Source organism: Nothoprocta perdicaria, unplaced genomic scaffold, assembly GCF_003342845.1.
Source record: "Nothoprocta perdicaria isolate Ctin4 unplaced genomic scaffold, notPer1 scaffold_116, whole genome shotgun sequence".
Lineage (NCBI taxonomy): Eukaryota > Metazoa > Chordata > Aves > Tinamiformes > Tinamidae > Nothoprocta > Nothoprocta perdicaria.
This window is the reverse complement of record NW_020454272.1, coordinates 371519-383973: the sequence shown is the minus strand read 5'-3', so window position 1 is coordinate 383973 and position 12455 is coordinate 371519. Positions and strand designations below refer to the sequence as shown.

Genomic DNA, 12455 nt, shown 5'->3' with positions numbered 1-12455 from the left:
CCATAGCTAAGATGGGCACAAAAAATACACAAGTAAATCTGTATTTCAGAGACTGCAATTCAAAACAAGCTCTGTTTCCAAGATTGATGCTAACCAGAAGGATTAACAAGGAGAAAACATCTTCTGTCACACCATTCAAGCATATTTCACAGACTCTGTTCATTAGTTATTAATCCATTCTTCCCTGATCCTCTGTTATATAGTAAGAATAACAGTAATAGATAAGAGATAGATAAGAGATAATAACAGTAATAAATTTAGAAGTAGAAAGTCTAAATCACTTTGTAAAATCATGCTTGCTCAAGTCACAAGTTCAAATAAAGCAACTTCAAAATATGCCTGAAACAAGTGAAAACACCTGTGTAACAGAATCTAAAGTTGTCAAAATAGAAACTACACTTTCGTTTTCTACTATCAGCTCTTGTAAGAGACACACAAGTTCACTGCAAATTAAAAAGATGAAAAAGAATTAGCTTTTGCAGGATGTTCTTTTTCTTTTTTCTTACCTGTAAATTTGTAACAACCAGGGGAGATTTTGAGGTGTCAAATTTCTGAGAGGCCTGTACAAGGGACAAAACCCCAAACAAATAATATATAATAATATGCCCATAAAATGAAACAAATGAAATAACAGAACAGTGGACAAGTGCAATGCATTTTTTGACTAAAAATTACCAACAATTACTTAGCCTTTGTGGTCTTTTCATTTCTGAGCCCGTCTTACACTCAGACCTAACCCTACACCTCCTATACCATTCAACAGGATACTCCAATGTGAAGCAAGGGAAGAACAGGGAAGATGATAGAAAACATGCTTTGATTTTCTGAACTATAACTGTAATTCCAGTACACGGAGCTGTCTCTTATGGCAGTAGTCAAAAAATGAAAGTCTAAGCTAATTTATAATGTAAGTTATTATTGTTAACTTTTGATATACTGTAGGGAGGGAAAGCAAATGTGAAAGTATGCAGGAATTTGCCTTTATTCATCAGCCTGTAATCAGCCCTAGATTAGAAATATTATTTTATTCCATCTACTGGGTGTGACTATACAATGGAGATTCATATTGTTATCAAAAAGAGGTGGGAATACAATGCCTTTTTTAACAATATGTAATTATTTTCAGATTTGGTATTTTTGCAGTTTTATGAAGAGAAGCAAGGGCTACAGCTCAAGACTATTGTTTCATGATTTTTTACCTTCTTTTGTTCAGTTGGCTTATAGCCTGCAGGTATTTTCCACGGAATTCTTTCACCACAATTAAGCAAAGACAATTCATGAAAGGCCTCTGTAAAAAATCCTATATCTGTAAGTACTTTAATCTATGAAAAAATAAGAGATGCTTTGATTTATTTTCAGTCATTCTTTTTGCTCAAAATAAAATGTAATAACAGATAATCTTTCATAGATGTTTAAAACATTTGTTTTGCAGTTTATATTGGGGACATAAATATTAGATTAACTATTAGATTTACTTAATAAAAAAGTGAAAAGCTTATTTCAAATACAATGTATTGCGTTAATCAGAATGTTTCTTGGACTACCTTTAAGATTCTTCCTTCAATACATTTAGCTGGGTCTTGACAAATCTCAGAAACAAAGTATTCATATAATGTGAATAGTGGTAAGATCTGTAGGAAAATATCAAGTGATGTAGTCATAAATGGCATAATGTATAAAATTGTCAAAAGTATATAAATAATATAGTAGTACTGCTTTCACCAACACAAAGCAGGATACCATCACTACTTACTTTATGTTCTAGAAGGACGAATATCTTTAAAGTTTTTCAGCTGGTTAAAGCTAGCCCCTATTTAGTATTATATCCTAAATGATTCAAAAAGTAGAATGTAAAAAGTTTCCCTAAAATTATCCTCTCAGTTCATGTACCAACACTTTATTTACTATTACTTTGCTCACAGGACTTTAGGAAAAGCAGATTCTTATTTATTGAAATGGAAAGAAATTCTAAAATGTAATTACTGTTCAGCTTATACATTTTGCTTCATTTTAAAATGCCCCTCAGCTCAGAAACATCATTGTTACTTTCTTGTCAAATGTATTTTAGTTTTTCATAAAGTTGCTTAATGCTTCAGAATTTGGATTGCACATGCTTAAGGGAAATGTCTTAATTGTACTGATTCAGTTTCCAACCCAAATTTGAAGTGCTTCCAGAAGAAAAGTTTTTCTGAAGTCTTGTTTTTAATAAATCTTGAATCTTTATGTATTTGGATTTGACCTAAAGCATCAAATCAGCTTAGTGCCTGCCACCCAAAACATTCCTGAACATACACACTGAATATCAGTTGAAATGAAGCTCTCATCCTGAGCTGAAATAGTAATTGCATTGACTATGATCTATGACTTGCTTCCATATATTCTGCTGGTACAAGCACATGCTATGTGAAGCTGGCAGTCAAGCTAAGCGTCTCAGCCTCCAGGTAACTGTCCACTCCTTGACCCGCTATAGAGAGGGCAATTAGGCAAAGCTCAGTTATGAAGTGTACTCCAAGAAAGCAGGATGGAAAGGAGCCATCAGTCAATAAGACAGAGGGAATGCCTGAAGTTCCAGAAGAAACTGAACCAGCAAATGTTTTGCTGACAAAGAAAAAAAGGGAGTAAAGTCTTGTTGACCTTCTTACTAACCATCCATCCATTTCCACCTCCCACCACTTCCTCATTACCCTGCTACCAGCCAAAATATCCTAATATTGAATATTGATTAAATTCAATAAGGAAGCAAAAAAAGCTATCCAGTTTTTCTGCTGAGGAGTTTTCTGTTAAGCAGGGAGTTGATTCAACTCATACCTGATATGGTGTAAGAAAATCTACTGGAGCAGACGGGACCAAACAGATTGATAGGTAGAACTGCTCCCTTTCAGTACCACTGAGGTAGTATCTGTGTGTTCCAAAGCACAGCACTACACCTTTGGAGGAAGCTGGATTACACTGCAAGAGGTGTGTCATTAAGTGAAAGAAAGATTTATATGGTCATGAAATAAAATTACTGATAACATTCTGGACATACTGCATTGAAAGGGATTCTGTGCACTGTGTATTTAAAACTGTATGTAATAGAGAACTTCCTCAGAAATGCCTGGAAAAGCCATGTGGACCATGCACTGTTATCTTCCTGAATAAGTATTCTATATGTTCTGAAAATTTTAGGTATCAAGCTGTGCCTTTTATCTCCTTCAGTTCTGCAAAACATAACCATGTATTATATCAGAGCTTATATTGTTTCATAAGTATATTTAACATAAAAAGTACTCGATGTCTTATAATTCACTCTGAGTTTTTTTTTAAAAAAATATACTTACTGTTAAATTTTGTTTTGCACAATGTAACTCAAACATAAGAAAATTCAGGCTTGCAATTACAGTGGAGATATCAGCTCTGTAGCGATCAGAGAATAAGTCAATGCCAGGAATAAGTGTATTTATTTCGTATTGTGCATATTCACAGTCAGACATGGGATGTGGAAGAGAAGCTCTAAACAGGGCCTGAAAGTGATAATAATGAATTGTTTGTAAAAAGAAACCTGCATTAATGAAACAATAAAAAAAAACTCAACATCTGATATTCATAAAAGACTTCATAAATGAAATTCAGTCAATGTCCAAGTACCCATATACTTATGGAAAAATTTATGAAAATTACTGCATTATGTGTGAACTTGATGTAGAGACAAGTATTTCATAGCATGGTTAAAAGAAAAGAAGAAAAATAATCATGGAAGTTTCCTCAGTAAGTACTTTGGGTATATTGCAAATCTTGAAAATGTGCCAATGGTTCTCCTCTCTGATTTCGAGTCAAAGCAATCCAAATAAATCTCTGGAAGCACTGGAAAAAGGCCCAGTAAATTAATCAGGTATTCTTGGGACAAGCCTCTGATCAACAGAGAGAAAGAACTTAATAGTTTAAATATTTAGAGGATCAAGGAGAATGAAAAGGAAAAATCTGCTGGGAAAATTTTGGGGAAGTATTCAAACACCTATTTTAATCCATGTGAGGATGTTTCATGAAAAAACACAAGCTAAGAAAGCAGTTTGATTTTACTCACTATTAGATAGTCGCTCAGTCACTACCTCAAATGTTGCTTCTGGAAAGGACTCTGAAGCTTTACAGCCAGTAAAAGGCACTTTAGCCATTTTTTTTTAATGCCCTCAGGTCACTGAGATTTCTGTTACTAACATCAGAAATAGTATTTCATCTCTTCAGATAAAAAAACACTATTACAAGAAAGGCCTACATTCTGCCTACTGCTTTCTCTATCTGTACCTTTACAAAAATATTTAAGTAACCTCTGAGGCTAATTTTTAGACAACAGAGGAAAGGTCATCAGATAAGGCCACAAAATCAACTGCGTTTGTTCTGTTCAGTGAGGAAAAGATAAAAGGAAAAACTGAGGACAGAGCTCTATGCATCACCCTGCCTGCCTGTCACCCCCTTCACTCTCAGAGCAAACCATGAAAAGTTAGCAGAAAAAGGAAAGTTTGTTTTCTACTAAAATCGATGCAACTTGAATGAGTTTAAAGGGAATAACTTTAAACAGGAGGTACATTAACTCTGTATCTGAAGTTAGATATTCTTTCCTAAATGTGTTTATCTTATCATAATTAGCAATGATATGCTGGTGAATATCCACTTACATATTCAGATCTGAGATATTAAGCAGCCTAAAGCCTATACCAGAGGAGGAATTTAAATTAGGTTATAAAAGAGCTTTCCAAATACAGCAACAAATTTATGGACTTGAACTTGGCAAGGTGCTATGACAGTAAGTGATTATATTTTTCAAGACTCTCAACCAGCAAGCTGCTCCTATCCCAATTAATATCAGACCCACTTCAGTCAGTCACAATTATTTCTACCATTATTCAAGAGTAACAAATGGTTACCGCTATTTCTGTCACAAGAAGGAATCAAAATTGTTCAGCTTTGTAGCACCACCAATTACCCTCCTTGCAGCTACTCAGAGTTACTTCTGTTTCTCCAGCTTGTTCTCTCTTTGCTGACATTAACAAGAACATAAATGTGCCGGGGCTCAACTCGCACCATTGCAACCACCCAAGCACGGGGGGCTGGCTGCTGGGAAGGAGACCGCCACCTCCCTGAGGCTGCATTGGAAGCAGTGAGCACCAGTCCTGGTGCAGTCAGCCTGGCAGATGAGCTACAGTTCTTTTGCCAGTAACATCTTTGTTAGTGATGGCTTCTGGTTTCTTTTTAAAAGCAAACTGAAGTCTTTCTTTTTGCTTTCCTTCTGCACCGATGGTTACTGAAAGTTTGCAAACTTAACTTTAACAATCTTATTTTCTTTGTAAACGAAATTCTGAATTGTTTTGACTGTTCTCTATTTTCAGAAGAAACTTCTTAGAGAGTTTAGATTTTACTACTATAAAACAATATTTCTCAGTACTAGAAAAGATTCAGAAATAGCTTTTGTGTTCTTCTGGGTGAAAAGTATGACAATCTCTGAAGACTTTGTTCAGACTAATGATAGAGAGCACCCTACTACTGTTGATCCTGTCCATCTCTTCTTGAGAGAACACCTCAAGGGAAGAAAAATGTATTTGACTGCTACTTTTTTTAGCCATCTTCACTTCTTTATTTCTCTCATTATTTCTCTCAAAGAAAACTAGTCTCCTATTGAAGTGATAATTTTTAGGCTATAATACAGGAATGATGTTAAAAAAACAGAATAAATACAATCTAATGTGCATAAATTGTCAGATCCCTCTGATCTACAGTCCTCCTTTATAATCAAAATAGAAAGACATATTTTAACTATTGAGATTTAAATCTAAAAGCATTCTGTCAACTTCATGAATTCTAAGTGAAATTGTATTCTTACCTTAAAGAGCAGAGAAGAAAAATAGCAGCACTTAGCTCTTAATCTCATCTTTGATGTTATGATATACCTAAAGTATAGCAAATAGTAAGAAATGTGAATGTGTCCATCGATTTAAATTATTTAAACTCTTATTCTATCTAGTGTAATAATGATAGTAGCTAGAGGTTTTCCATATTTAAGAATAGTTGCCTGTACTATAGAAAGGTGCTAAACCTTTGGAAGAAAAGGATCACTTGACCAAAAGTAGATTTTACAGTTAAGGGAGCGAAACAGGCAACTTAGGAACAAAATTCATCTCATTCAAAATTGGAGAGATTAAACAGGTCACAAAAGTCATACCCTAAAAGCACCTATTTCTGTATGTAAAGGAAGCCTAAGCAAACTGGAGATGTGGAATTTCACATAGCTAGATGAAGTGAATCCCATCTGATACCTCACCGTAGCTTTAAACCAGCATGGTAATGGGCAAATCCTTGGAGCAGCAACATTATAAACATCCTTGAATCTGCATTTTGACATGAGAGACTTCCTCTGGAAAAATCAACTCAAGGGAAAGGAGTCTAATGATCCAGATCAGGTCTAAGTAGAAAAGATCTGCCCAAGGGAGAAGCTGAAAGGAGCTCCCCCCGGATCCACAGAAGGAACTGGAATGGAGATACGGGGAGAAAAGGCACAGCACACAGCACAGCAAACAGGGACTGCAAGTGCAAATAGCTTCTTATTCTCAACTAAGATAGTTTGCTCAGCTGAAACTCTGCCCTTTCATGGGTACTACTGATTTAGCGCTAAATTTTCTATTTTGTATATTTTATGTACTGTAAGCTGTGACAGCTCAGAATAGCATCCATAGTGATTCACTAGCAAGCAAGTAGTAGTGGATTGTAATATTTATGGATGGTGGTCTTTCATAAAGTAATTCAAATTTTATTTAGTTGTAACTCACCTGCAAATGAGCACTTTAGGTGGGCAATCTGCCCTCAAGGAACAGTAATATTTAAAATGCATAATGACTTGCAAGATGTGATATTTCAATAGAAAACCAAAATGACCATAAAATGCCCATGCTTAAATTTTTTGATAATTTTGTTTTATTTCAAGGATCTTCAATGGGTAAAATTACAATCAAAGGTGAGCACTCTAAAAAAGACAATTCAAACAATATTCTCCAAAAGAGCTGCTTTCCTTCTAAAAGGAAGTGTTTTGGTAAGTCTTTAGTGTATAATCATTCTTCCATGTTTTAAAGTAAAGTACAAGATATCTAATGTCCTGGATGGACATTTCTTCAGCAATATATTTATTTTAAAACATAAATATATAAAATAAATTACATACAAATATATAAATATGCTGTGTGCATGCACACACACACACATAAATAAATACTTACTGGGCTATCTTAGCTGCTAAAACTGCTGCATGTAAACATCCCCAAATTCCAGCCTGAGATAGGAATTTCTGACTTATATCAGTAGATCTTCCATTTGCAAGACAGTCTGTAGCATTTTTTGAAACACCTAATTCCTGCCAGTTGTTTAGAGCATCAGCAATGTTGAGCGTTCCATCAAGGGCTTGACACCAATATTTAAAAGCAGCTCTGTGACACATAAAAAGCATACTCATCATATTGCTGACATTTTCCAAAGTGGGTGATAAGACGAGTTTTATGTTATCTTTATTGCCTGAGTTACAACTAATTCTGATTAGGTCAAAAATTGAAATATCGTTTCTACAACATAAAAAGATTTCATTTCTGGTCAACACAATCACAGAGACTTTTATTAAGACTAAGCTGTCAAATGATAAATATTACTTCCGAAAACTGCAGAGATGCTTAATGTTACAATGAACTAGTAGTGAAAAATAAACCTTTTCTGGAAAATGTCTCTCAAAGTATAGCCAATACTGTGATATATGAAGAAATATGAATTTCTTCAAGACAGCATATGAACTTACAAGAGAGTTTAGTCTATATGAGCATCAAATACATTTTTTTAATCAGTATGTACCTTTTGTTTCCAGCATAGAAGTGAAGATTTCCAAGTTCATGTAGAGCCTGAACCTTGAGGTCTCTCTGGTTATTTATTTCCAGGATTTCTGTTATGTTTTAAACAATTAGAAAAAAAAAAGTCATATTATTAAAATCAATTGCTGAATCTTAAACAAATTCTGCATGAGTTCATGTACATTCAAAGGTAATTCAATATGTAAAATTTTTTGCAAGATTCAAAAGATGCCTATTTTATGTCTGACTATACATGTTCCTATCTCATTTCTCTAACTCTAAAAATAATGTATTCATCCATGTATTCATAGATCTGTTTACTTCAACTGTTGTTTTTTTTTTCCCCACCTTCCCAAATTTCTTCCTCATCCAGAGTAAAACTGGGGAGCATGCCACTGACCAAAGCCCTGCTAAAGAACACTGCCTGCACACAGCAGTGGTTCTGCTCTGGATTCCTTTCCTCTGGCTCATTTCTGGATTCCTTACTTCAGATAAAACTGCTTAAAACATCTGTTGACTTGCCACTTTTGGGCTGTTTGTCACAGAACAAAACAGGTAGCAGCACTGAACTATGCATGTGTGAGTAAAGTCATAGAAGAACGCAAGATGGAAATCAAATAATCATGTCTCGTGTTCAAATGCACAGAATCTGGAAGCTCAGTTTCTTGGCGAGGGGCAAATGCAGGGCAAAATCACGGAATAAAAACATCCATTAAACACACCAGCAGATTGCTGGCACGATTGTGGATATGGATGTGGATTGTGATAATAGCAGATTGCTATTGCTCCACTAAATAAAAGATTTTTCATAAGAGGAGATAACTGCAAAGGACATGAACAAACTATTGGCTTGTTTAGTATCTAAGGTATGCTTTTTTTTGAATAAACAGAAAAAAAAATGGTTACGTATTTCAGGACATCACCAAGCAGCAAGGCGCTCCTCACACTGAGGAAAGTAACAGTAGAGTGAACAAATATGAACACAGGCAGAATGAAGTCACATGTTTTCTGGAAAGATAATTTTTTATAAATGATTTACCAATTGTTTTTTCATAGGAAGAAATAATGACTGAAAGCTGTGACTGTGGTATTGGTTTTCTCTCAACCATATTGGAGAAATTAAAATTTTCTTGAGAAAGGTCACATGGTGTCGGCAGAAATGTCAGCTCAGCTCCCACACTAAATTTCAGCCTTCTTTTTGAAGAGATCTGACTGATTGTTCTTCCGACATTTTCTACATCAGAAAAGCAATTTATATGCTTAGTTTAGAATAATATTGCATTAAAAAAAGGAAATATTTTTTCTATGTGCTCTTTCAATTTGGTTTTCTACGCCATGATTTTGTTCATGTGTCCCCTTTTAATTTGACCCATTAGTCATAACTCATTGGACAGCTCAGCCAAATGAAAATATGTGCCCAGACCGAGGAAAAAAAAAGCTCACCAAGAGCTGCCAGTCAGTCTTGTGACTGATTTCTAGCTGCAGAGATGACAAGTTATTAGGCACCAGAATATCCAACATTGTAAAAATACTTACAGGTAACACAACTGTATATATTAAAAAAAATCTGTCGCCCAATCATGAGAAACAGATCATAAGAAATGAGGCCTACAGATTAGGCTTACAGAACCTTCATATACTACTTTACTAGAAATTAGAAAGAAAGAAAATATAAACAATCTGATATAAGTAGTGCTGGTTTATATATTTTGGCTCAGTTAGAATTCAAATATTTTCTAAGTTTTTTTTTCTAAATCTTAATAAAAACTAAATCTTGATTTTAAAAAGTCAAAATAAGAAATAATGAAAGGAACTTTCTTTTAATTAACAACTTATTGTTAATTGGGGAACACTTAAATGAATAAACTCACCTTGTGTGTGTGCAAGAAATAATGCAAGTAGTTTTCTGCTGTGTCTCAGTGCTCTGCTGTGATATTTAGATTTTTCTAGAGTTTCTCTAAAACATTTCAGTGTGTCATTCACATCAAGGGGTACATAAACCAGGCATTTTGCTTGAGTATAACCTAGAGGGAATTAATTATGGAGAAAGAAAATAATTATACAAATATAATTCTTAGCAAAACTTCTGTCCCCTTGGACTTGGATTTTTCTATTCCCTTTATAAAGGACAGTGTAGCTTTGCAACTGGATACTTCTTTTGGGTACTCAGCAATGCCCACAGAAAGCCACCAAGTGTATACATCATGCTGTAGGTCATGAGGCATTTGGATGACATCTGCTTTTCTCTGCTCTCAGATCCAGTGTGAATCTGTTTGGAAAGGTCTTCAGAACATTACTATCCATCAAAATATCAAGGCCTCTTCAGAATAATAGCTGGAGGAGAACTGAACTTATAAAAAGAAACAGATTATAGCAATAGTGAAAGTCTTTACAAGAGGAATGAATGCAAAAAAATAAAATACCCACTATGAAGCAAAAGAAAGCTTTTTAAAGAAAAAGAACTCACTATACTGAAATGTGCTATGGCCTATATAATAATTCTTCATCGCAGGAGAGGAAAAGCATCCAGGAAAGATCTTTTCACAAGGTGCATGGACAAGAGGCAGCTGATTCCCTATGTAGTTTCTGCAGCTCATCTGAAAAGGAAGTTTTGTTTCATGATCATTTTTTTGTTTCAGCTCACAAAGCTCAGAACTATACTCTCTTCAAATATAAATTCCACTTTTTTTAAATCCTGGGTTTAGGTTACTTTATAAATAAAAAGCTTAAAATATCTACTGCCCACTTATTTTAGCAAAACTTCTTAGAAATAAACTTTATATTAAAAATCGTATTTTTGATAGCTGATCCTATGAAACTTTTGCCAATGGCAAAATTTGCCTAATAAGCTCATTTTTCTTAATTTTGACCTTTTAGAGAAAAATTCCAACACAGAAATAAAACAATCTTTGCATTTAAGTTTAATCAATCATAAAAGCTACCACATAACCAAATAAATGTTTTAAATGGGTTAAAACATTGGCATCAGAAATTAATATAAAATTTGATTGAGGCTCATAATACAAGCAATTATGCAAGGGTGGAAGAAATCGTTTCTGGGTCATAAAGTCCAGACCTCTGCTGTTGCTGGAATTTTGCTATATATGCCTTTACATACACTTCAATCAATTTTGGTCATTAATTTCTTATTATGAATTACTATTTGTGAACATTATGGAAAAACATAGGAATCTCATGAGTGAAAGCAGTCTTCTGGATTTAGGTTATAGTAACTCAAAAAAGTACTCAAAAAAGTAAATCTGTGGTTCACCTTGTCTGTATTATCAGTCAGATATTTTATGAAATGTGATTTAGGGTTATGAAGGCCACTGAATTGTTGTATCCTTCCTAGCAGCTGCCTCTGAGCATACACCAACAGTGGACTCACTTGTTCTGTATATCTCTCACTGAAACAAAAAGCAAAATATAATCATAAATCAAAATATCATTAACTATAAAATGTTGATTTCTGTCTTTTTGTTGCTGTTGTTGTTTCTGTTATTTTCTGTAACTTACTGTGTAAATACGTTAAATTGTACAGCTATGTGTATCAGTGCTTCCCACTTCTTCATTTGATATAACAGTTCGATTGTTTTAAGGACCAGATTACATATCCACCTCAAATCAATCAAATTCACATCATCCAGAGGAGACTGTGGGTGGAGATTAGAACCACCATTCTCATCAGTAATACCTCCTAAACAACTAGGAATGCAGAAATCTCCTTCAGGATCCATAACCTACAATGAAGAAAGATAACACTACCTGTTACTTTCAAACTTGTTTTTAGTAGAAATAAAATTATGAAGATTAGAAAGCACTGTACTTCTCTAAAATTCAGTTACAGAAGACAACGTGATATCAAAATGAAATGCAGTAGCAAGAAAATTATCTCTGTGGGGAATGTTAGCATGAGCATGCTGTCTTAATAAAAATACATTCTTACCTTAAGAGAATTACTTGATTGTAGCTCAGTTATCATGTCAATGATCATGTCTGATGCCAAATAAAATGGCAGCCAGATGGTGTCCCTAACAAAATCTCTGGTAAAACCTGGATGGGAATGGGAATGTTTAGCAATCGATTGTGCTTCTTGAGCGTAGTTCCAAAGTTCTCGGCAAGCATTTTGAAGCAACGTCCAGTGGCCACCACGATGAGCAAGAACCTATGTGTAACATGTAAAATATAACTACACTTTGAAAAAAGAAAAGTGGAAAGCATCATTGTTTAAACACAAGGTGAAGGTATAAGTAATCTTTCAAAATTATAATCCACCAGTCCCCGCTAATAGCAGATTTACTCAAAATTTGAGCTTATAGAAAACATCAAATCTTAATTTGAACATTTTCTTAGACACCTAAAAATTTATTCTATTTTTATTTTATTTGTTGTTTCTGGAGTGAGAATAATTTATTAAAAAAGTAATTGACACCACCTATAAACATGTTTGAACTTTTTTTTTACAAGAATTTATAGGAAGAATGGTCAGCCTATATTTCAATTGCTGATATTTTTGTACCACACCATCTAATAAAGACAGAAGCAAGTCTGGAGATGTTTTGGGAAAGACATTTGGGATAAGACACTGGAAGGAAAGAC

The 12455-nt window shown here is 34.3% G+C and overlaps 1 protein-coding gene across 1 annotated transcript in view; it reads right to left on the bottom strand.

The window, feature by feature from the left end:
* Nucleotides 1–12455, bottom strand: part of CFAP54 (cilia and flagella associated protein 54) — a 97966-nt gene that overhangs the window by 30270 nt on the left and 55241 nt on the right. The window contains exons 37-49 of the mRNA XM_026053478.1: nt 11803–12021; nt 11373–11596; nt 11128–11263; nt 10345–10453; nt 9728–9880; nt 8896–9090; nt 7861–7948; nt 7242–7448; nt 5855–5921; nt 3321–3503; nt 1545–1631; nt 1200–1322; nt 507–560 (exon numbers count right to left, since the gene is read on the bottom strand). Of these exons, the coding sequence (XP_025909263.1) occupies nt 507–560; nt 1200–1322; nt 1545–1631; nt 3321–3503; nt 5855–5921; nt 7242–7448; nt 7861–7948; nt 8896–9090; nt 9728–9880; nt 10345–10453; nt 11128–11263; nt 11373–11596; nt 11803–12021 (1845 nt within the window). The remainder of the gene's footprint in view (nt 1–506; nt 561–1199; nt 1323–1544; nt 1632–3320; nt 3504–5854; nt 5922–7241; nt 7449–7860; nt 7949–8895; nt 9091–9727; nt 9881–10344; nt 10454–11127; nt 11264–11372; nt 11597–11802; nt 12022–12455) is intronic.